The sequence below is a fragment of the Ochotona princeps genome, chromosome 11 (assembly GCF_030435755.1).
Source record: "Ochotona princeps isolate mOchPri1 chromosome 11, mOchPri1.hap1, whole genome shotgun sequence".
Taxonomy (NCBI): domain Eukaryota; kingdom Metazoa; phylum Chordata; class Mammalia; order Lagomorpha; family Ochotonidae; genus Ochotona; species Ochotona princeps.
In genome coordinates this window covers 11123872-11148187 of record NC_080842.1, presented here as the reverse complement: position 1 = coordinate 11148187, position 24316 = coordinate 11123872, and the positions used below count along the sequence as shown (strand labels likewise).

General features: G+C 43.9%; 1 protein-coding gene across 2 annotated transcripts in view; it reads right to left on the bottom strand.

Annotated features, from left to right (window-relative positions):
• The window catches only part of FUT10 (fucosyltransferase 10), a 439987-nt gene that overhangs the window by 362951 nt on the left and 52720 nt on the right, over positions 1–24316 (bottom strand). For both annotated transcript variants that reach the window (XR_009246242.1, XM_004592706.4), the window contains exon 4: positions 21787–22622. Coding sequence is in view for 1 of the 2 variants with exons in the window: in XM_004592706.4 (XP_004592763.2) it covers positions 21787–22622 (836 nt within the window). In the remaining variant the exon portion in view is untranslated. The remainder of the gene's footprint in view (positions 1–21786; positions 22623–24316) is intronic.

Genomic DNA, 24316 nt, shown 5'->3' with positions numbered 1-24316 from the left:
CAATGAATCACCAGTAACCTAATCAGTTGTGTCGATCCTATAGCATCAATGGCCTGTCTGACCCTGACTGCTTCCTATGAGAAAAAAAACATAAAAAAGCCTATCTCCATGCCTACATGTTTGAGAGTCCATCCAACAGTGTGGCTTCCTCTGAGAATGACATCACAGAGAAAAGAGTCTGACAAAATAGAACCTTCTAACTGTATTATTCCACCAGAAAAACCTCACCATGCAACCTAAAAGAAGTTTGTTTGATGGAATAGTCATGGCTTTTTCAGAAATTACTAAGTTTCCCAATTTGCAGGAACAGTCAGAAAAACAAGCTATTTCTGACTTATGGTTTCAAAAGATTTTGCTTCCAAAGAGAACACAGCTCCTAACTAACAATGAGAAAATGCCAGGTAATTTTCAAAGTCATAACTTCTCTTGAGTCTCACAGGGAACTGGATTCTGAGGAGTAACAAACCTTTCCAAAGAGTGATGGATGTCATTTACTTCACCTTTGGTAGAACTGAGGAGAAAGGTGGCCATCACACGAGAAATCAGTTCAAATTTTAATGAATTCTTCAAGGTGACATATGGACTACCCTGTCAACTTAGAAGAGTAGCCGGGAGTCCCAGGTATAGAAAGAGCTCAAATTCACCCAAAAGCACTGTTGTGGACCTCCACTGAATGCCCAAGAAGGAAGACAGGGTGAGGGTGGGGTGGGGATAATGTTATGGCATAGCCAAGTTAAGCCTCCACCAGGGACACTGACACATCCCACACGGGTGCTGGTTCTAGTCCAAGCATCTTCAATTTTGATTTGTTCTCTGCTAATGGCCTGGGAAAGCAGTGGAGTATGGTTCAAGTGCCTGGGCTCCTGCACCCACATGGGAGACCCAGAAGCATCTCTAAGCTCCTGGCTTTGGTCTGGCCCAGCCCTGACTGTTGTGACCATTTTGGAAGTGAAGCAGAGGATGAGGGAAGATATTGTGTGTGTGTGTGTGTGTGTGTGTGTGTGTGTGTGTGGTGTCTTCCTTTCTCTGTAACTCTGCTTTTCAAATAAATAACATCTAAAAGAAAGAAAGAAGACTGGGAGGAGGCAGCAAGGCACTAGAGTGAAAAGTGTCCTCTGCTGGATGCAGGACAGAGGAGGCAGGGGTATTGGTCAGCTTCAACCTTCACAGACCCTTCCCATGCACATGACAAAAGCCCTAAGCCACCGTCAGAGCAATCACACACCCTTCTCCCGCCACCCCCTGATCCCAAGAACAAAACCAGTAATCCTGAGAGGAGATGGGAAACACACTCATCTTTGTCATGACTGAGGGTAACCTGGAAATAGTTTTGAGTCTCAGAACCTACAGTGATATCGAAATTCACCTACCGCTGGTGGAAGACACAAAACTCACTCCTATCCAAATGAACCACAGACACAAGGCAGAGCTTGGCCATCCCGGGAAGGCAACACAAGAACACTGGAAGTCTCCCCCCACAACACACACACACACAGCCCAGGCATTCAGAGCCTGCCTAAACCTGGGGCCGCTAAGACAACCCAGACACCATCCTGCACCTGGCATGGGCCTCGCAAGAGCAGTTTACTGGAAGAAGAGAACGAACACAGAGAAGAGACCTCATCTGTGGCATCGCCATACAGGAACTGTAAAATAAAGTGAGGGTACAGGAAAAGCACCGAGAAAAGCCCTTGAGCACCCCATTCTGATGTAGGAAATAGCAGGGCTTAGATATTGAATAATTATGACTAGTGGAAAATGTTGAAGCCTCTGGAGCACAGAAAGCAGCAACAGCCACACAAAACCCAAAGCCACCTCGAATGTGGAGCATCTGACTCTATCCCATGCAGATGATCGGTCTCACAGGAAAAAAAAAAAGGATGCCTACTCCACATGTAATTGCTATTTACCTCAGTCTGTAGTTTGGTACAAGATGTCCAGCAACCCCAAAAAAACACAAGATGATACATACAAAGCAACAGAAGGATACTGTCAGAAGACAGACAAAGAAATGGACAGGCTGAGACTTTTTTTAAAAAATGACTCATAATGGAAATACCAGGTGAGAACTTTAAAAATAACTACTATTAATGTGTTGAAGTATATTGTGGAACAGACAGGCAGCATGGAGGATCGTAAGGAGTATTTCAGTAGAAAGATGTAATACGAAATAAGACTCCGATGGAAATGCTAGGCTTCTGTGGCTTCACAGATGTTGATTTAGGGAGTGCTAAGTTACTTTCAGCTATGATACTCTGGGACTCTAAGATCGACACTTTAAGAGGCTGAGAAAAAAAAAATCAAAAGACATGAATGGTTCGCATATAGGAAACAGAGTAACGTATTTTTTCTCTATTCCCTCACTCTTTCCACTTATCCATAAAAAGGAAAAATTAATACAAGCAGCTCCCATTAGAAAACAAATCCTATTAACCTTAAGACAGATTGTCTACTGGGTTGAGTTTAAACTCAAATAATTAACAGCTCTACATTATCTGGTCTTCTAAGGGTATCCTTACAAACCTTCCATATTTTCATACTTTATCATTCCAATTTCAAAAACTCATGGAAAATACCTACAACATCATCTTTAATCTTTAAAAAAGAAAAATGTTGGGCCCGGCGGCGTGGCCTAGCAGCTAAAGTCCTCGCCTTGAAAGCCCCGGGATGCCATATGGGCGCCGGTTCTAATCCCGGCAGCTCCACTTCCCATCCAGCTCCCTGCTTGTGGCCTGGGAAAGCAGGAGAGGACGGCCCAAAGCTTTGGGACCCTGCACCCGTGTGGGAGACCTGGAAGAGGTTCCTGGTCCCAGCATCGGATTGGCGCGTACCGGCCCGTTGCGGCTCACTTGGGGAGTGAATCACCGGATGGGAGATCTTCCTCTCTGTCTCTCCTCCTCTCTGTATATCCAGCTTTCCAATAATAATAAATCTTTAAAAAAAAAAAAAGAAAGAAAAAGAAAAAGAAAAAAAGAAAAATGTTGACCCAAGCTACATCTGGTTGGGTGACTTCTAACAACTGACATCTATGAGACAGCAGAAAGCTTTTAGTTTAGCAGATATTAGATTTGAAAAGAAGTTGACCTGGAGGGACATATTTATGGTACAGCGTGAGAAAATGGTCCTAATGGTTAGTAGAATGGCTCTTGAAAAATGCAAACTGGTCCTGGACACTGAAAGTCCACTGTAAACACAACAAGGATACCAGAGCTCTTTCAGAATATTTGGTTAGGAAGCTCAAAACATCAGAGGAGTTGGAATGGGTTTACCATAAAAGACCCAAAACCATCTCCCAGGTGAGGTTCCCTGAGGGAACCAAGAATACATCTCCTTTAGTGTTAACACAGCCCTTCAGACGTTTCTTACAGGTACTCCTATGGGACCAGGAACTCTAAAACAACAGGGATTTCAAAATGTGGGAAAGACCAGATACTAGCACCTATCAAAGACAGCAATGTCCAACAGGTACTGCTTCAATTCAACAGGAATCATGGCATTTCTACAGGTGAGAGAGATGATCAAGGTAAGTAGACTATTGTTCAATTGCATAACAGAAAGGGAGAAGTTGCAAAGAGAAAATGGATGGCAACTGCCATGGTAGAAGTTCAAGCCCTTAACTCTACTTTTAGAGGGGCCACTTCTGTGGAATTGGTCACCTGATAAGGAAAACAAAAGACTTTTAGACAGAGAGTTGGAGTTGAGATTGTTACCAGGGACTCAAAACTCCACCACAGCCCTCTGCTTAGGGTGAGCACACAATAACCAGGTGACTACAGGTATGTTCCCCTGTGCCTACCCAGTTCCTTTTAAGTGTCTACAAATCCACCCACATTCATTTCCTTGGTTTCCACTTATCTGGAAGTTACCTTTTGCAACTAGGACAGACCTTACAAACTTCACTGATCTGTGGCCTAAGAAAACTCAAGTCAGATCCTGTTAAACCTCAAACTTGAGCAAGCTGGAGATATTAAGTCTGAGTCAATAGCAGAACCTTGAAAAGATCAATGCCCCATCAGACCGGGAGGCTTTCCTCATCATAACCCCACAACAACCCCACTGCATTCACCTTTTTGACCTCTCACACAAACAAGATCTATCATAGCAGATGGCAGGGGGTTGCCACACACAAGACAGCAGACCTAAAACCAACAGCCCTGTTGAATTCAGAATGAACACTGCTCCAGCTAACTTTCATGGAAATGCTTGCCAACAAGTCACCACAGAGAGGAAGCTCACAACAAGCAGGTCCATGGTCTGACTGGTCCTTGAATGTCAGCCAGCCTTTTCCTTTTATCACTTCAACACTAATTCCATGGGGCTGTGACCGAGAAGACATTATGGCAAAGATAAAAGTAATGCATGAACCAAAATGTCTTGTCTGCTATTCTTTTTTTTTTTAATTATTTATTATTTAACTTCAGTAATTACATTGTATTATGTGACACAGTTACATAGATACTTGGGTTCTCCCCACCCCTTCCCAAACCCTCCCACCATGGTGGATTCCTCCACCTTGTTGCATAACCACAGCTCAAGTTCAGTTGAGATTTCCCCATTGCAAGCGTATACCAAACAGAGTCCAGCATCTTATTGTCCCGTCAAGTTCAACGGCTTCTTAGGTATACCCTCTCTGGTCTGATGACAGAGCCAGCAGAGCATCATCCCAGTCAATTGAAAGCTCCAACATACCATCAGCAAAAATTGACATCATTGTGGAATTAATTGACATAGTAATGAGTAACCAATATGTTAAAAGTAAATGCGGGTTCCCAGCCACCTTCTGTGACCACCTCACCTATACTTCAATTTTAGTTTATACACAACATATAACATTCAAAACATAACATGTTATACATAACATCATATCATCTTAAATTAAGGCAAACATGTGGTATTTAACCTTTTGGGATTGGCTCATTTCCCTTAGCATTATGGTTTCCAGTTTGGCCCATTTGGCCACAAAGAACTGCATTTTGTTTTTTTTAATAGCTGAGTAGTATTCCATGGAGTAGATGAACCATAGCTTTCTTATCCAGTCCTCTGTTGATGGGCATTTTGGTTGTTTCCATGTTTTTGCAATTACTGATTGTGCTGCTATGAACATAGGAGTGCATGTTGGTTTCTCATAGAACAAGTGTTCTGGATATATTCCTAGGAGTGCTATTGCTGGATCATACGGTATGTTGAATTTGAGTTGTTTGAATATTCTCCATACTGATTTCCATAGAGGCTGTACCAGCCTGCAGCCCCACCAGCAGTGGAGTAGGGTTCCCTTTTCCCCACAACCTCGCCAACAAGTGTCGTTGGTGCTTTTATTCATGTGGGCCAGTCTTACTGGCGTTAGATGGTACCTCATTGATGTTTTAATTTGGATTTCCCTTATTGCCAGGGAACTTGAGCATTTTTTCATATGTTTATTTGCCATTTGGGTTTGTTCCTTTGTGAAGTGTCTGCCCATTTCCCGTGCCCATTTCTTGAGTGGGTTGCTTGTTTTGACATTTTGGTTGTTTTGTAGCTCTTTGTATGTTCTGGATATTAGCCCTCTATCACCTATGTCGTGTGCGAAGATCTTCTCCCATTCTGTGGGTTGCCTTTTTACTTTGTTGATTGTTTCTCTAGCTGTACAGAAGCTTCTTAGTTTGATGAGGTCCCAATTGTTTATTTTGGTCTTGATTTCTACTGCATCTGGAGTCTTTTTTAGGAAGTGAGGGCCTACCCCTAAGTGTTCCAGTGTGTTTCCAACATTTTCTTCCAAAAGTTTGAAGGTTTCTGGATGTAGGTTTAGATCTGTTATCCATTTAGATCTGATCTTAGTGTATGGTGAGAGATGTGGATCTATTTTTTTGTTTCTGCACGCTATCAACCAGTTGTCCCAACAGCATTTATTGAACAGACCTTCCCATTTGCCTGGGTTGTCGTTTGTCTTTTTGTCAAAGATTATTTGGCTGTATCTGTGTGGGTTTCCTTCTGGCGTTTCTATTCTGCTCCATTGATCTTCCTCTCTATCTTTGTGCCAGTACCACGCTGTTTTGATAACCACTGCCCTGTAGTATGTCCAGAGGTCCGGAACTGTGATTCCCCCTGCTAACTTCCTGTTCTTCAGGATAGTTCTAGCTATCCGTGGTTTTTTGTGCTTCCAGATGAACCTTTGGATCATTGTTTCCAGTTCCATGAAGAATGTTTTGGGCAATTTGATTGGGATTGCGTTGAATGTATATATTGCTTTTGGCAGTATAGACATTTTAATGATATTGATTTTACCTATCCAGGAGCATGGGATGTTACTCCATCTTTTGAGGTCTTGTTCAATTTCTTTTTTAAGCAGTTTGTAGTTTTCTTCAAATAAGTCTTCTACATTTTTGGTTAGATTTATTCCCAGATATTTCATACTTTTCTCTGTTATTTTGAATGGTATCTTGCTGGTTAAGTCTTTTTCCATCTTGGGGCTGTTCGCATACACTATGGCTGTTGATTTTTGTTCATTAATTTTGTACCCTGCCACTCTACCAAACTCTCGTACAAGTTCTAGCAGTCTCTGTATTGAGTCTCTTGGCTCTTCTACATAAAGAATCATATCATCTGCGTATAGTGAGAGCTTGACTTCTTCGTTTCCCATTTGGATTCCTCTGATTTCTTTTTCTTGTCTTATGGCCTCAGCGAGTACCTCTAGGACTATGTTGAATAGTAGTGGAGAAAGTGGACATCCCTGTCTTGTTCCAGATCTCAGTGGGAAGGGTTCCAGCTTTTCTCCATTCAGTATGATGCTGGCGTTGGGTTTTTCATATATGGCTTTAATTATGTTGTGGATTTTTCCATCTATGCCTACCTTGGTTAGGGTTTTTAGTAGGAAGTGATGTTGGATTTTGTCGAAAGCTTTTTCTGCATCTATTGATACTATCATGTGATTCTTGTTTTTCAGTTTTTGGATGTGGTGTATCACATTTATAGATTTTCGAATGTTGAACCATCCCTGCATTCCAGGGATGAATCCTACTTGATCTGGATGAATGATCTGTCTGATGTGTTTTTGAATTCTGTTGGCTAGGATTTTGTTGAGAATCTTAGCATCAATGTTCATCAAAGAGATAGGTCTGTAGTTTTCCTTCTCTGTTAGTTCTCTGTCTGGTTTTGGGATTAAGGTAATGTTGGCTTCATAGAATGAGTTTGGAAGGGTTGCCTCTTTTTCTATTGTTTTGAAGAGTTTGTAGAGGATTGGGGTCAGCTCTGTTCGGAATGTTTTGTAGAATTCTGGAGTGAAGCCGTCTGGGCCTGGGCTTTTCCTTGTTGGGAGGTCTTTAATCACTGATTCAATCTCTACTTCAGTTATGGGTTTGTTCAGGTCGTTTGTTGCCTCTGGGCTAAGTTTTGGCAAGTGGTAGAAGTCTAAGAACTTTTCCATTTCTTGGTGATCTTCTGATTTGTTGGAGTACAGTGCTTTGTAGTAATTTCTAATTATGGCCTTAATGGATGCGGTGTCTGTTGTTATGTTGCCTTTTTCATCTTTGATGCTGGTAATTCTTGCCTTCTCTTGTTTTTTCTTTGTCAGTCGGGCCAGTGGAGTGTCTATCTTGTTTATCTTCTCAAAAAACCAGCTTTTTGATTCATTGATTTTGTGTATGTTTTTTTTTATTTCTATCTGGTTGATTTCCTCCCTTGTTTTGATGATTTCTTGTTTCCTATTGTGTGTGGGGCTCTTCTGCTGTTGTTTTTCCAGTTCCTGGAGGTGTGTGTTTAGTTCCTGTATTTGGCACCTCTCTTGGGCCTTGACATGAGCTCCAATTGCGATGAGTTTACCCCGTAGCACTGCTTTGGCAGTGTCCCACAAATTTTGGAATGTTGTGTCAGAGTTTTCATTGGTTTCCATAAATTTTTTGATCTCATCTTTAATTTCTTCTCTGATCCATTGTTCGTTTAGTAGCATATTGTTCAGCCTCCAAGAGTTTCTGTATTTCCTGGGGCATTTTGAATTGCTGATTTCCAGCTTCATTCCGTGGTGGTCTGAGAGGGTACATGGTATGATTCCTATCTTTTTGAAGTTATTTAGGTTTGCTTTGTGTCCTATCATGTGGTCGATCCTGGAGAAGGTGCCATGCACTGCTGAAAAAAATGTATAATCTGTGGCCTTAGGGTAAAAAATTCTATAAATGTCAACCAAGTCCAGTTGTTCTATTGTTTGTATGAGCTCAGTTGTTTCTTTGTTGAGTTTTTGTTTTGTTGATCTGTCTATAGTTGTTAGTGGGGTGTTAAGATCACCCACTATTATTGTGTGCATATCTATGTCTCCCCTTAAGTCCGTGAGTAATTGCTTCACGTAGCTAGGTGCGTTTGAATTTGGTGCATATATGTTCACAATGGTAATTACTTCCTGATGGATCAGTCCCTTCACCAATATATAATGTCCTTCCCTGTCCTTTTTGATGTGTGTCAGATTGAAGTCCACATCATCTGAAATTAAGACAGCTACCCCAGCCTTTTTTTCTCGTCCATTGGCATGAAATATCTGTTTCCAACCTTTCACTTTCAGCTTCTTCGAATCTCTTCTGGTTAGATGTGTCTCTTGTAGGCAACAGATAGTTGGGTGCTGTTTGATAATCCATTCTGTTAATCTATGCCTTTTGACTGGTGAGTTCAGGCCATTTGTGTTGAGAGTTAAAACTGAGAGGTTGTGATTTTGCCCTGCCATACTTGTTTTTGTGGGTGTTGATATCTGTGTTATTGCCCTTCCTTGTGTGGACTTTAGTGGGGAGACCTTCCTGTTTGCCATCTTTGCTTATGATTCACCTCCTTTTTTTCTGGAATTAGTGCATTTCTAAGGAGATTTTGTAGAGCTGGTTTTGTGCTGGCATATTCTTCTAATTTCTCTTTGCTGTGGAAGTATTTGATTTCGTTCTCAAATATGAATGAGATCTTTGCTGGGTACAATAGTCTTGGTTGACAGTTGTTCTGATTCAGGATTTGGAAGATCTTTGTCCATTCTCTTCTTGCTTGTAAGGTCTCTTCAGAAAAGTCAGCCGTGATCCTGATTGGTTTTCCCCGGTATGTGATCTTTTCACTGCTTCGTACTTGTCTCAGGATTCTTTCTTTGTCTTCGTTGGAGTGGAACTTGAGCACCATATGTCTGGGTGAAGATCGCTTTGGGTCATATCTGCTGGGAGTCCTCTGACCATCCTGGATTTGAGCTGGATTCATGTTCCAAGTGTTTTGAAAGTTTTCCTGTATAATTTCGTCGAGCACCATTTGCATTCCTGATTCTTTCTCCGCTCCTTCAGGAAGGCCAATAATCCTAATATTTGATTTTCTGAGGTTGTCTTTCATTTCTTGTATGGTCTTATTGGCTTTGTTCAGACTTGTCTCCAGCTGTTTAATGAACTGGGTGTGTTCGTTTTGTGTGTCTTCCGTTTCAGAGATCCTCTCTTCTGCTGTATTTGTTCTGTTGGTTAGGCTCTCAATTTTGTGCTCTAAGTCAAGGATTTTACTTTTCATTTGTTGTATTTCTGAGGCTATGTGATTCTTGAATTCCTTGAAGTCCTCCCAATTCTTCTCATTGTCTCTGACATATTTTAACATTATTTTTTTGAATTCCTTGTCTGGTAGATCTTCTATGTCTTCATCTCGCATCTCCGAAATAGACATTGGCTTTCGATCCTTTATTGGTAGGGTGTTGGCACTCTCATCTGGATCATTACCTTTTCTGGTATTTCTTCCCATTGTGTTAGTGTTTCTTTTTTGAGAGACCTAGGCACCAGTGTGCTGAGGGGTCTCCAAGCACTATCCTGTAGAGATCGGAGTCTGCAGGCGTGGAGTAGCAGGGTGTGGGAATTTTCAAGGCACTTTTGGTGCGTCTCCAGAACACTGGACCTCAGGGCGCCACTTCCAGGGCCCAGCGGATTCAAAGCGCACTCTCAGCTCGTCCCCTACAGGTATGCTACCACAGGGCGTGGGGGAGTGAAGGCACTCTCTGTGCGTGCCCCCTGTGCACTGGATCACAGGGCTCGGAGCAAGGGACTATAGGGCGTGGGGTGTTCCAGGTGCTCTCTGGAAACGCCTCCTGCGCAGGCCCGCCCACCCCAGCACTTGCAGGGGACCGACCGCCCCAGTGCTAGCAGGGAACTGCCCAGCCCAGAGGCGTGCTTGGGTTCCTGTGGGATAGCACCGCCCAGCTGAGTGCCAGACCGCAAAGGCACGGGGGACTATCCAGTGTGCCTTTTGCCTTTCTCCCAGACACAGTTTTGGCAGTTTCAAGGCACTCGCCCTGTGTCTCTAGAGGCTGGAGTCTGGGGGGGGGGGGGAGGGGCGGGGAGACGAGCACCAATTGTGTTCAGGCTCTGTCCGTGCCCCTGGGGGGCCAACTCCCGAAGCCTCCAACCCACCACTGTCCCCACCCAACTCACTCAAACCTCAGGTTCTTGCAGTCTGCCTCTTCCTCTGGTGGGAATCCTGGCCGCCGGTGCGTCTCCCGACTGCTGCGTCCGTTGCTGGTCTCCGCGGGTCGCGATGGAGCCTGGAGGCTGCGGCTGGTGCAGGTCCCGGGGGTTGGCGACCAGGGTGGGCAGATGCCGGTGGGTCCTGGTGATTCAGGGTCCTGGTGTCCGCAGCAGGGCAGGTCCTGGCGAGTCCTGGTGACCAGGGTGAGCAGATGCCAGCGGGTCCCAATCACCGCCGGTCCTCACGGCCACAGCGTCTGCGGGTCGGTCTTTGGGTGGGTCGGCGGCTTTCAGCGTCTGCACTCAGAGGTGACTCAGCAGGTCAGGAGCGGAAAGTCGTCTTCCCTGTCCTTTGCTTTGTTTTTCCCTGGTTGCTCTTCCGAGTTGTGTGGATTTTTTTGGCTCCACACTGTCCAGGGAACTTCACGTTCTTCTCCCTGTAGTTCTATGCTGCTCCACTTACGCTTTTGTCGCGTTCTAGCCCTCTCTGTCTGTGAGCTCTCTCACAGTCTTCCTCCTATGTCGGCCATCTTGCGAGTCCTCTTGTCTGCTATTCTTAAAGATAGAATCCATTCCTGCCACTGCTGAATTCTTACCAAGTCCACCATGATTATAGGTGCTGAGCCTGTTGATACAGCACCATTCTTTGAGGAGACTAATTTTCATTCACTCTATAAGGACCAACCATCTGTATTTGCTGAAACTGGTGTTTACTCTACACACAGATGCTTGACATTTTTGTCCTCCATTCCTTCTCTGCCAGGACTAACTTTCAGAAGTTACAGAACACCTTTTTGAGCAACATGACAATCTGTACAACATTAACCCACACTGCATGGTGAAGGAAGTAGCAAAATGGACACATGACACCGTGACAACAGATAATATAATAGTAGAGTCAACATTTACTCATTCTTCTCTGTACCCCACTACTCAGAAGATGCTGGCCTCAAAGATCTGCAGAATAACATGGATGGCTCAACCCAAGGACCAATTCAAAGACAGAATTCTATGGATATATTAAACTGATCACCCGTATTTGCAGCTGTCCTCTCGTAAACAGCTAGACTGGAAAGTTCTAGGAACGAAGCATGAAAGTGGAACCAACTAATATGAACACACACGGTGATGCTGTTGCCTATTATGTGTTTCTCAACCCTGGCACCTTAGGCTTTCCTTGGTTTCTAGTTAGTAAAAAGCACCCACAGAGTGGAAGCTCATAACAGGCAGGTGTATAGTATACATGTCCTTGAATGTCAGCCAAAGGTATTCTTTTCCATCACGAGCACGGTAAAGCTCCAAATGAACCTCAATCTATACAACTACAGGGCCCAGCGTGGTAGCCTAGTGGCTCAAGTCCTCACCTTGCATACCCTGGGATCCCACTGGGCACCAGTTCGTATCCCAGCTGCTCCACTTCCCTTCCAGCTCCCTGCATGTGTCCTGGAAAAGCAGTAGAGGATGGCCCAATGCTTTGGCCATTTGGCATGGGAGACCCGGAAAAAGCTCCTGGCTTCTGACTTCAAATCGGCTCAGCTCTGGCCATAGAGGCTACTTGGGGAGTAAACCAATAGACGGAAGATCTTTCTCTCTGTATCTTCTACTATCTGTAAATCTGACTTTCCAATTAAAAAAACATAATTTTTTTTTAAATCTATAAAACTACAACTACTACCTAGGCACTCTGAGTTCTTCATACCTGTAGCTGAGCAAGAAAATCAAGAACTAACAAACTAACAATCAGGTGTGTCAGGGACTGTATAACATCCACACACAGTGGTGCATGTGGAAGTTCAACTACAGCAATCACAGCCTGGGGGAGTGGAAGCAACTCTGGACTCCCAAGAGCAACAATAACTGGCTCACCCCACCAAGCAAGCCACCAAGACCAAAACACCAATCAAGAGGGATGAGAATAAAGAGCAGGTTATACAGGAGGAAGAGAATGTACATTGGTCACCGCTTTGAGACCAGCCACAGCTGGGCGATCTGGAACTTGTTGCTAAACCTCTTGTAGGAGGTCGCTCAGAGATTTGGGTTGACCCACATTTTTGAGAGAATTCTATTACTAACTGGACTTGGGGGAAACAACGATGGTATCACCTGTCACAACTGTTGAATACTGGAGTGTGACACCTCAATATATTGGGGAATCTGGATGCTCTCAGGAATGGACTGCGTCCAACACCTGCCACGCCATCTTTCCTGATCTCAGCATAGGTGGTCTCCTGTTCTAGCTCTGTCTGGGATCTAACACATCGCACACAGACATAACTTGATACAATACCTCTTGGCTACCTTTCATCTCCTGCCTTACAGTTACCCAGAGGAAACTTACATGAACACATGCACACCACAAAAGTGTGGGGGCGTTAGAAATCCTTCCTCTTTTCTTCCTTTACAGAGGCATTTAACATTTTATGTAGCATTACAGGAGAGCAGTCCCACAGATAAAACAATCAGTGACGTCTAGCATTGGTTGCCATAGTACCCCCTCTTTGTGTCACTCCGCATCTCCTTCCTTGTCCCTGTCTCTGGCTTGCAGGGATTGTATTCACAAGAAAAAAACAACACTTAAACCCTCTGTGCTGGCTAGGATATAAAAGGGTTACATGGAACTTCTAACACTGAGTGCTGCCAGACTCCAAAACCAAGTCAGTGCCTTCCTCAGATGAGCTCAGCAAAGCAAAAGGTAAGTAGATCAACTCGTAAGATGACACAAGGGTACTAAATACTTGTGTACAGAACAGAGCCGGAAAATACTTGAAGCAAACGTGTATGGAACACAAGGAAGAAATAAATAAATCAACAGTTACAGCTGGAGATTTAATACTTCCCTCAGTGAGTAACAGAAATAAACAGAAGAGCAGACAGATGGGAGCAACATGATCAAATAGCTTGATTAAACAGACATTTATAGAGCGCTCACCCTGACAACTGCAGAATACACGTTCTCTTTGATGCATCCATAAAACATGTACTAAGATAAACCATATTCTGGGCCAAAAACAATTTATGGTCATATTCTGGGCAATAAATTGTTTCAAATCGTATAATACATGCTCTCACAACATAATGAAATCATATTCAAAATCAGTAGCATGCATTAAAACATGCATTAAAAATCAATGACCCAGGTGCCCACATTAAGAACTTTAAAAAGAAGAGTTTTTAATTAAGCCCAAAATAAGAGGAATAAAAAATAATGAAGATAGGAACAGAACTCATTAAACTATAAAACAGGAAACTATGAGGGATAAAAAGAATGTAAAGGCTAGTTACCTGAATATATCAATGAGATTGACAAACTTCTATTGAGGTTGGTCATGAAAAAACACAAAATAGTATGAGAAATGAGGCAGAAATGGGAAGCATTGTGGCACAGTGAGCTAAGCTGCTGCTTTCAATATTGGCATGTCACATTCAAGTCCCAGCTGGTTAGTTTCCCATCCAGCTTCCCTTGAATGTGCCTGGTAAGGCAGTGGAGAATGGCCCACGTACTTGGACCCCTGCCACCTACATAGGAGATCCAGATGGAGCTCTCGGCTCGGGGCTTGACTGAAGCAGCCTCTGACATTGTCGCATCAGATAAAAAAAATCAACCTCTCTCTCTCCCTGTCACCATACTTTTCAAATGTAACAAATGAATCTTAGATAAAAAAGAAATCAAAAAGATGGCATACAGATGCAAACATTAAAAGAATAAAATAATATGAGTAGCAACTTAGTTCTTGAAAGATACAACTTATCAAACCCGATTCAAGAAAAAAAAATAAACCTGAATGGCCTCCATCTATCAAAACAACTTCTCTTCATTGAGAAGTTCAACAAAACATTGAATGGAGCTATAGTCCTGACTCTGCACAAATTCTCTGATGAAACACAAGATGAACGAGTATTTCTCGACTGCCATAGTTAAAAATTAGACAACGACATTAAAAGAAAAGTATAAACCAGTACACTTCTGATTACTCATGCAAAAAAAAAGTCTTCACAGGGCTTGGTCCCGGCTCAGTGGCTAAATCATTGCCTATCCTGCACTGGGATCACATACTGGTGCCATTTCGTGTCCCAGCTGCTCCACTTGCCATCCAGCTCCCTGCCTGTGGCCTGGGAAAGCAGTAGAGGACGGCACAAAGCCTTGGGACCCTGCATCTGCGTGGGAGGCCTGAAATGAGGCTCCTGGCTCATGGCTTTGCATCAGCTCAGCTCTGGCCATTGCAGCCACTTGGGTGGACCAAAGATGCTTCTCTCTGTGTCTCTCTGTAAATCTGCCTTTCCAATAAAAATAATCATTAAAAACAAAAGTTTTCACAAAAAAGTTAATAATTCAAATCTAGTAAATAAGAATATATTATAAGCAAGTAACAATCAACCCAGGAAAACAAGGCCTTGTTTAACCTTCAGAAATCACCACTGAGAGTTCAATTAACTAATGTATACATATATGTGTCTGTGTGTGATCTTATAACAAATGTTAAAAAAAATCAATATGACAAAAATCAGTATCCACTGAGGATAAAAATTCTGACCAAAGTGATTATAGAAGCAAACATACTCAATATGGCAAAGGATATCAGAAAAATCCTATTGTTTGCAAATAATAATATCATAAAGAAAATCCTACTGATAACAAAGTGGTTCATGGAAAAAAACTGAACGCTTTCTCCCTGTGATTGGGAAGCAGACATACAGTCCCAACAATACTAGTGAAAATTGTAATGGAAGTCCTCATCAATGTGTAACAGGGAAGGTAGAAGTAGGTGAGAAAACTATTTTCACTTATAGACAAAATGATCATTTGTTTGCAAAAATCCTAATCTATAAAAAAATCCTGCATAACTAATCACTGATTTGCCAAGGTTGAAGTATGCAAATTCAGCATGCAATTTTTTCTCAATATTAACAAGTAATCATAATTTTTTAAAATTTCATTTATATTCATATCAAAAAATATGAAGTATTACTGATATAAAACTGTAAAATGCTGCTTAGAGAAAGAAGACCTAGTCAATGGACAGGTAAATCCTTCTTATGGATGAAGTGTCTCAAGGCTGTTATCTATTCTCCCAATATGACATACAAATTCAACACAATGACAATCCCATTAACTATTTACATAGTATCTCAAAAAAGTAAATCTAGAATTGACATAGAAAAGCAAAAGGCCCAAAGCAATTAAAATAATCTTTCAAAAGAACAAAATTTAAAGACTGATATAACCTCATTCAAGACATTTGTTTTAAAAATTTATTTACTTTTATTGGAAATGCATATTACAGAGAGAAGAAGAAACAGAAAAATCTTCCATCCACTGATATGATCTCCATATGGCCACTATGGCCAGAGCTGAGTCAGTACAAAACCAGGAGTCTGGAGCCCCTCCACGTCTCCCATGCAGGTGCAGCGTCCCAAGGAGTATGGCCATCCTCTACTGCTCTCCCAGGCCACAAACAAGGAACTAGATGGGAAGCAGAGTAGCCAGGACCCACGCTAGTGCCCATATGAAATGTCAGTGCTTGCAGGTGGAGGATTAGTCAGTTAAACCTCATGCCAATCCCACGCTTAAGACATTTTTTAAAGCTACAGTTTCAAGACAGTGTGATATTAGCATAAATACAAATGTATTATAAGTCCAGAAACTGATCCATCATATATAGTCAATTGATTTTTTTTATATTCATTTATTCATTAATTACATTGCATTACATGACACAATTTCATAGGTACTGGGATTCCCCCCCTTCACCCCAAACCCTTCCCCCATCATGAATTCCTTCACCTTGATGCATAACCACAGCTCAAGTTCCGTTGAGATTCCCTAATTAAAAGTTTACACCATACAGAGTCCAGCATCCCACTTCACCAGTTCAAGTTCAACGGCCTCTTAGGGAGGCCCTCTCAGGTTTGTAGGCAGAGCCAGCAGAGCGTCACCTCGATCAATTAGAAGCTCCAACATATCATCAGCAACAGTCCAGGTATGATGAGGCCGGTGCAGAATCCACTGATTGACATAGTCCATCTTAGGGTTTCCCCTTGTCCAGTTTTCCGCTGGAAGCATAAAGCTGAGGTGGTTGATTCATCTACTCCATTTTCCATCTTTTTTTGATTAATGCTTTGATTCCTCCATTTTGTTCAGGGGAATCCCCCTAAAAAAAACTTTGAGGCATTCCCAGTCCAGGCTCCTACATGTACTACTAGTAAGCACAGTGCTCGCCACCGTCTGCTACTACATGCAAGATCCAAGGCTAAAAATAGGCCTAATAGGAGAACTTTGGGAATTTCCCTGCTAAGCTACAGCTCCCACTGGTAAGTGCGAGAGCCGGGGCTGGGTGTGAACCAGCATGAGCAAAGCTGCAGCACCCAACAGCATCAGCATGCATGTAAGCTGGGTTTAGGGTCGCGTAAGACTCAGCTAGACTCCAGCACCTGCAGGCACTCATGAGAGCCAGAATGAATATAGGACAGGCAGGGCAGGGCCACAACACCTGCAAGTTCAAATGACAGCCAGGTTGGGAGGTAGGCCAGATTGGGTTAGGCTGCTGCACCCACCAGCAAGAGCTAAGACTGGGGCTGACTGAGCTGAGTGAAGCTGTAATATCTGCTGGCAAATGCTGAGACTAGAGGCAGCCATCACAGAATGGACTAGCAACTGCTACCTTACACAAGACCTGGGGAAGGGAGCAGGTCTGGTAGGGGAAATTCTTACTACTCCCTTGCTGGGCTGTTGCTTCCACTGGTGAACAGGAGAGCTGGGAGTGGAGGCAGGCCAGCCTAGGGGTGGGCCAAGCTGGGCTAGGCAGCTGCACATGAGATCCACAATGGTGGGCCCAGCGCAGTGGCCTAGCAGCTGAAGTCCTCACCTTGCATGCGCCGGAATCCTATATGGGCGCCGGTTCTAATCCCAGCAGCTCCACTTCCCATCCAGCTCCCTGCTTGTGGCCTGGGAAAGCAGTCGAGGATGGCCCAAAGTCTGAGGACCTTGCGCCCGCGTGGGAGACCCGGAAGAGGTTCCTGGTTCCCAGCTTCGGATCGGTGCAGCACCGTCCATTGCGGTCACTTGGGAAGTGAATCATCGGACGGAGGATCTTCCTCTCTGTCTCTCCTCCTCTCTGTATATCTGACCTTGTAATAAAAATAAATAAATCTTTAAAAAAGAGAGTGAGTTCCACAATGATGCAGACCAGTCAAGCCACAGCACCTGCTGGCAAGTGCTAGAACTTGGTGTGAGTCATGTCAAACTAGACTGCAATACTCCCTGGTAGGCGCAAAATCCAAGGTTGGGAACATGCCTGGTGGGGAAATTATGGACACTCCCCGGCGGGCTGCAGCTCTCACTGGTAAGCATTAAAGCAAGGGGGCTGGGCAAGGCTGATCAAGGCACAGAAGTGGGCATAGGGAGAAGGAGGGGTTAGACTGAGCTAAGCTGCAGGACCCATGGTAGTGTACAAGAGCCAGATAAGATGTGGGATGATTCTGGCTGGGCCACAGTACATGCCAGTACATGCAAAAAGCAGGGCTGGGGTGGACCTGGTGAGGGTTACTGGGAATCACCCTGACTAGGCCATGGAACTCCATGATATGTGTGAGGACTGGGTTGGTGGCAGGCTGACTGGGCTGGGCTGCAGTACCTGTTGGTTTGCATGGGAAACAGGGCTTGGGTAAAAATGACCTGGCATTTTTATGACCTGGTATGCACACTGGCTGGTGCAGGTGACAGACCCAACCTGACAGGCTGGAGCACACAAAAGTCTGAGTTATCCCTCAGGTAAGCCTTTCTCGGGGGAGTTTCCAGATAAATGGCTGGATCCAAACCCCTGCCACAGGGGGAAAAATCACAATACATGCAGTCTGAGTTGCTGATGTCTGCACAGTGGACAGCATGCCCAGATGCACATGAGGGACAGGAAAGCCAGCTCATCTAGGCCAGCAGAGGACATCAAGTGCTTTGTCGGAGAATGGAAAACAGAACAAGTTAGACCACTCTCCTGGCCAAGCTTTGCAACATGTTCCTAGGCCTGTGGATGCAGTAAGGCAGACTTAATCAACCAATAGACCTTGGAAAGATTTTCTCAACCCTGGAGCAACAAAGCCAACAATATCTCAGAACTATCAAAACTATTCTAGCAACACCACTGGAACACTGTTCCCTGCACTGGGGTCTCTAAGGCAACATCAGATGACTGTCCTCTATCCCCAGTGCTGATGTAGTATGAAGCAAAGAGTGTACTCACTTCCCTCGTTGCAGACACAGGGAAAAAAAACTGAAGCATGGAGAATCAAGATGGCAGAATAGGGTAAGGACACATATAAACAGATGGAAAAACATTAGCCAATGTGAAGCAAAGACTGCAAATTCCAGGAAATAGGAGAGGATGGAACGACAGCAGAGGGGCACCCGGAGACTGACAGACACATGAAAGCAGCGACAACAACAGTGCAGTGTTGCAGTGACTGATACCCCAGCAGCATTCAATGAAAGGTGATCTGAACTCCACCACTAGCTGGAACTCCACCAACAGGGTGGGAAAGGTAGCTCACCGTGAGTTCAGGAGGTGAACCCAGACAAAGAACTTCCTGCTCTGATGGTCTTTCTGATCTGACCAGGAGCAGAGATACAGCAGCAGATCCCAGTACAGGAAAAGGGTGGATGTCACAGCCCATTCCGCCCCCCAAAGCAAATCAGGCACCATTTTGTGTAGGGAGGCAAAGGCTATGGGACAGTACTGTGCATGCATGGAGCTGAGAATGAACTCATTTCTGACTCAGTGAACTGCAACAACGTGGCATCCTACAGGTTCCACCCAAGATAGGTTTGGATAGCCCTCAGACCTGACAGCCAGCAGATCAAGAACTCCAGTAGTGGCACATCAGGCACCATTTTGTACAGGGACAACAGTGAGCTGTGCATGCGTTGAGCTGGGCTTGAATGCTTCCCATTTATGGGAATGTAGAGTGATGGAGTTCTAGGGACTACTATATCCAGATGTGGGGGTACAATGCAACATGCATCCCTGCTTCCAAACAAAAGATGGATGACTCCCAATGAAACTTTCGGAAATGTGTAGACAATGGGATGCTGGACTGTCTGACAGCAATGTCGGGGCACACTTATAAATAACAAACTGATGGATTTATGATTCCTTATGAAGGGCTATAATTGTACCAACATGGGAAAAATCTGTCGGGGGGTGGGAGTCTTGGGGGAGAGGAATCCCAGTAAATTGTACCACAAAATTCAAAATTTCAAAATAAAAATATAACCAAAAAATTTGTCACAACTACTAAAATCAAAGCATTACAAATTTATCTAAACATAAAATATGTAGTTTATGAAAGCCCAATATAGGATAAATACGATACATTAAACAAAAGTAATTTCATGTTTTGTTTAGGTTTATGTTTAACCTGAAATTAATGAAAGCCAAATTAGGCATTTAAATACTTAACAAAATCACTTACCTTGAAAGAATTAAAAAGCAATTTGGTCTATGGAGTGAGACAAAGAGATGCTGGGTTACAAACATGGGCCACTTGGTATTTTTTAAAATCTCAAAAAGTTGAAATCACTCTTTTTGTTTCAATACAAACTTCCTTTAACAGAATCAGTTATATGTAATATCAGAACATTCCCATTATAAATAAACAAACAAACATAGCAAGATCAACCTAAGAATTGAGAAACACTAAGAAAGTGAATGATAATAATCCAAGAACATTTTTTAAGGATTAGCCCCACCATTCTCTGAACTGTCTGTGTACATTCAGGTTGAGCATCCCTACCCAAACATTAGAAACCCTCTGAAATCCAAAACTTGTCAAGCACTGACACCATATGTTCAAAAAGATCTCACGTTTTGGTCCATGTTGACTTTCAGGTTTTTGGAGTAGAGATGCTTAATTAAAAAGGATGCAAATATTCTGAAATCTGAAAAAACTCCAAAATGTGAAATACTTTTGGTCCCAAGCATTTTGAATAAAAGATAATCAATGTATTTCAACAAGCATTGTAAGTGAAACAAACAGAGCGAGAACAAGAGAGGTGCTCGTGTTGTGGCACAGCACGTTAAACCACTGCAGTGCCAGCATCCCTTATTGGAGCACCGTTCAAGTCCTTGCTGCTTTGTTTCTGATCCAGCGTGCTGCGAACAATGCATCTAGGAAACCAACAGGTGATGCCTCAGGTGCCTGGGACCCTGTCACTCACGAGGGGCATAGAGACAGAGTTTCAGGTTCCTGGCTTCAACCTGATCCGTTCCTGGCTGCTGAAAGCATCTGGGAGTGAACCAGTGGAGGGACAGATCTCTCCCTCCCTCTTCGCCCTACCCACACCACACGACACCACTCTGCCCTTCAAATAAATAAATCTTTGAAAAGAGAAAATAACAAGAGAGATGAAGTATGTTCTATACACAAAATGAAGATGAGTTTTAAAATGTTAGGCTGTGAGTGTAAAGGGCCTGGAAGAAACCACGTTGCTCCTGTGCCAGAGCATCGATGGGGAGTTTAAAGGACTGACTCTCAAGGGTCCCTCTGAATGTGAAAGCCAAGAAGAAAATGGGACACAGAGGATGCAAAGGCGAGATGAACCAATGCACACTTTATTGAGTTATACTGAGCAACTTACACCATAATTTTGGCAGAGCAAGCAGGCGGATAAAAGTTACTAGCTAATTAAACAAGAGCATACAAGCTATTCTAACAATAGATCACAAGGGATTTGGAAAACAATCACCAGGTCTCAGGCAACAGGATAAGTAAACATGAGTTACAGGAACCAATGCTGGTAAACAAACAGATCTAACTAGAGGAGAAATCTAACAGAAATTTCTTTGTACTCAGATACATTCAGGCCACAATCACTAAAGGAAGGGGAATATGATAGGATGCCTCACAGTTCCCCAAGGCATGCTGTGCCTACAAGGTGGCCCGCAATCTCAGCAGAAAGTCTGCCTTCTGCAAAACTCTCAGCAGAGAATGTTTGAGATTCGGGGACCTCGGAAATTTGGTGGTCTGGTTTTGGGGATACAATCCTTCAACAATTGACCGTGAGGATGACGCACAGCATTCTTACCTTTTATTTGGGGGACTTTCCCTCCTTGTATCACTGTGTGGCACCTGCAGCACAGGTGTCAGCTAGAAGGAACAGTGAAGAAGCATGGAAACCTTCGGGAGGAAGGACCTAACGTGCAAACTCCAATGCAATTCATGAGGCAATAAAGAAAAACATGACCTGGCAGAGCCCAGGGTCTGAAGGAACAGAGAGCAGTGGAGATGCAGCAGCCACAGACGGAAGTACAGCATCCACTGAGAACAGCACAGATGAACAGGAGGCCAGCTGGGCGGACCCAGACCTACTTACCTTTTCCAGAAGCCTCAGGTTCTCCCACACCTTGTTGCACACCATACACTCAAAGGAATCGATGTAACTGTCCTGGCTGATGTCCTGCACACCCCACTTGCGTTCCCGGAGGGCTGTCAGGAGCCGCTGGTTGGAGATCTCCCCCTTGAGCTTCCACTCCAGGTAGGCCGTATACAGCTGGTCATCAGAGTCCAGCCGTCTGATGTAACTTGCCAGCTCTCTGGGGTGAGCAAACTGGGACACAAGGATGGCACTCCTGTTACTGGGGAGCCAGTCTGCGATGCTGGGGGAGCCGTAATACACGGGGACGACGCCCAGTTTCAGGGGTCTCCAGAGCTTCTCTGTGATGTAGTCGTCGCAGACCGCATTCTCAAAGGCAAGGATAAACTTGTACTGGGCCATGATCCTGTAAAAGCCCTCAGTGTCCATCGAGGCTGGGTTTTCCAAGTGCGGAGGGAGATGTCTGTTACGCAAACACTCTCCGTAGGAATCCACCTCGATGTAGGTCATGAGCTCGCGGACGAAGCTGTCCCTGTCCGATGGCGGGTCACAGTCTGACTGCACGTAGGCCAGTGGGGCAAGTCTTTTCCTAAGGTCGTTTTTGGACTGCAGAGGGACGTGATAATGAAGGGACATCAGGGCTCCTAGGCCCTCCAGGTACTGGGTGGTGAGCGGCAGGTGCGAGTGCCTGCTGAACGTAGCGGTGTAGTTGAACAAGGTGATGACCGGCTCGTGAAAGAGTTTGTAGTTGTTTTTCGGCGACTCCTCATGGAAAAGGGCCCAGTCGTGGTGGGCTTTCCGAGGCAGAGGGAGGCTATCGATGTTAAAGTCAGTACCTAGGAAAAGAAAAGGAGATACTGCTACAGGAATCTGACTGGGTTCTCTATCTTAACAATGATGAAGAATTATGATGCCGACAGAAGCGAGGGACAGTAGATTTTACTGACAAACTCAGTACAGACTCCCGCTCAGCCAGGGGAAGAACCCAAGGAATCGTGCAGCATGGTGTGAGTACCAGGAGCTGATCGGTGTTTGCAAAAGGAGTGCTTATCAACCATCAGTTCTCCTACACAAATTCCATACATCAGGAGCTCACTTTTGTTTTTTGTTGTTTTGTTTTTCTGCCTTTCCGAGGCGGTCACAATTACTGACCAGGTAACAAACATTTCCTTCACGACCACTTGAGAGATATTGACAGTTAAGAATATGCTGCTTTGTAGCATGTTCTGGTCGGTTACCTATGGGTAAGGGACCTGTTGTGTTGCATAAACAACCTTTCCATTTTCTTGGGGCAATGTCTTCTATTCATCCAGCGGATTTCCTACAAACACCTGGTTCCTTATTCCAGCAAGGGCATTTCCTAGCTGCCTATTAACTCCCTCTAACTCCTCCCGAAGTTAATTAGTAAGTCCAAGAGAACTTGGGTCTCAAAGTTTGAATTAACCAGATAAATTTAGCATTATCTGCAAGCAAGTTACAGAGACCTGCAAATCCTGAGGTTTTTTTCAGCCCAGGAACTATGCATGCAGAGGACTTCCAAATGGAGGTACCACCCTTTTCATTTTATGAAAAAGTAGACTGCAGTAGGGCTAGCTAGTTCTAAAAGAAAATTTATTTCACCGCCTCCTGTAATCAGCTTCCGTTTCCGATGGGGTGCTGTGTGTAACAGAGCAAGAGAAATAAAAGAGACAAAGATAGACAGTTTTTTTTTAAAAAAGTAAGAGGAAGTTAAAAGGGGAAATGCAAATGTGTTGCAAGATGAACTGGGAAGGGAAAAAAGCACAAAAGGGAAAATTGTGCAAAAATAGTCAGAACAAATATATGGGATTTTTTTAATACAAAATGATCAGTTTCATCAAAATGCAATGGATTAGTCTTAGTCAAGATGGTAGACAAGAAGCTGTTAAAGGCAAAACAGCTGGTAATAGCACTATGTCACAGACCACTGGAGGCTGGAGGTGAATTAACAAACACATCCAGAAATAAAAAAAAGGCTTGACAAGATTATAATTGTGAGTGATCCTCGGAATTAACTGGAAAACCTTTGAAACATGATCATGGGCAGACAGAAGTGATGCTTTTGGTGAGCCACTGTGTCTTGACTGTGTGAACAGGGAGCCAGTCGGAAAGAGTTGCTTTCTGGAACTGGGAAGGAAGGACCAAAACAGCACCACAATAGGTAACACAGAGTTTCTTGCAATTGTGTGAACGCTGTTTGTAAGAACGGGGCAGGTGTTAACACTGCTGCTTGAGACCCTACATCCCAGCTTGGGTTCAGGTCCAGCTCTGTCCACCATTCCAGTTTTCTGCCAGTGCATACCTTGGGAGGCAGTGATGAAACAAGTATTTGGGTCCTCGCCACCTATATGGAGACCCAGATTCTGGTACCCAATTGACCCAGCTGTGGAGTTGGGGGTCTCTGAAGAGTAAAATGACAAATGGGAAATTTCTCCCCCTACCCTTTCCTTTCTTTTTCTCTCTCTACCTCTGTGCCTACAAAAATGAAAGAAAAAAATCAATATAAAAAAAT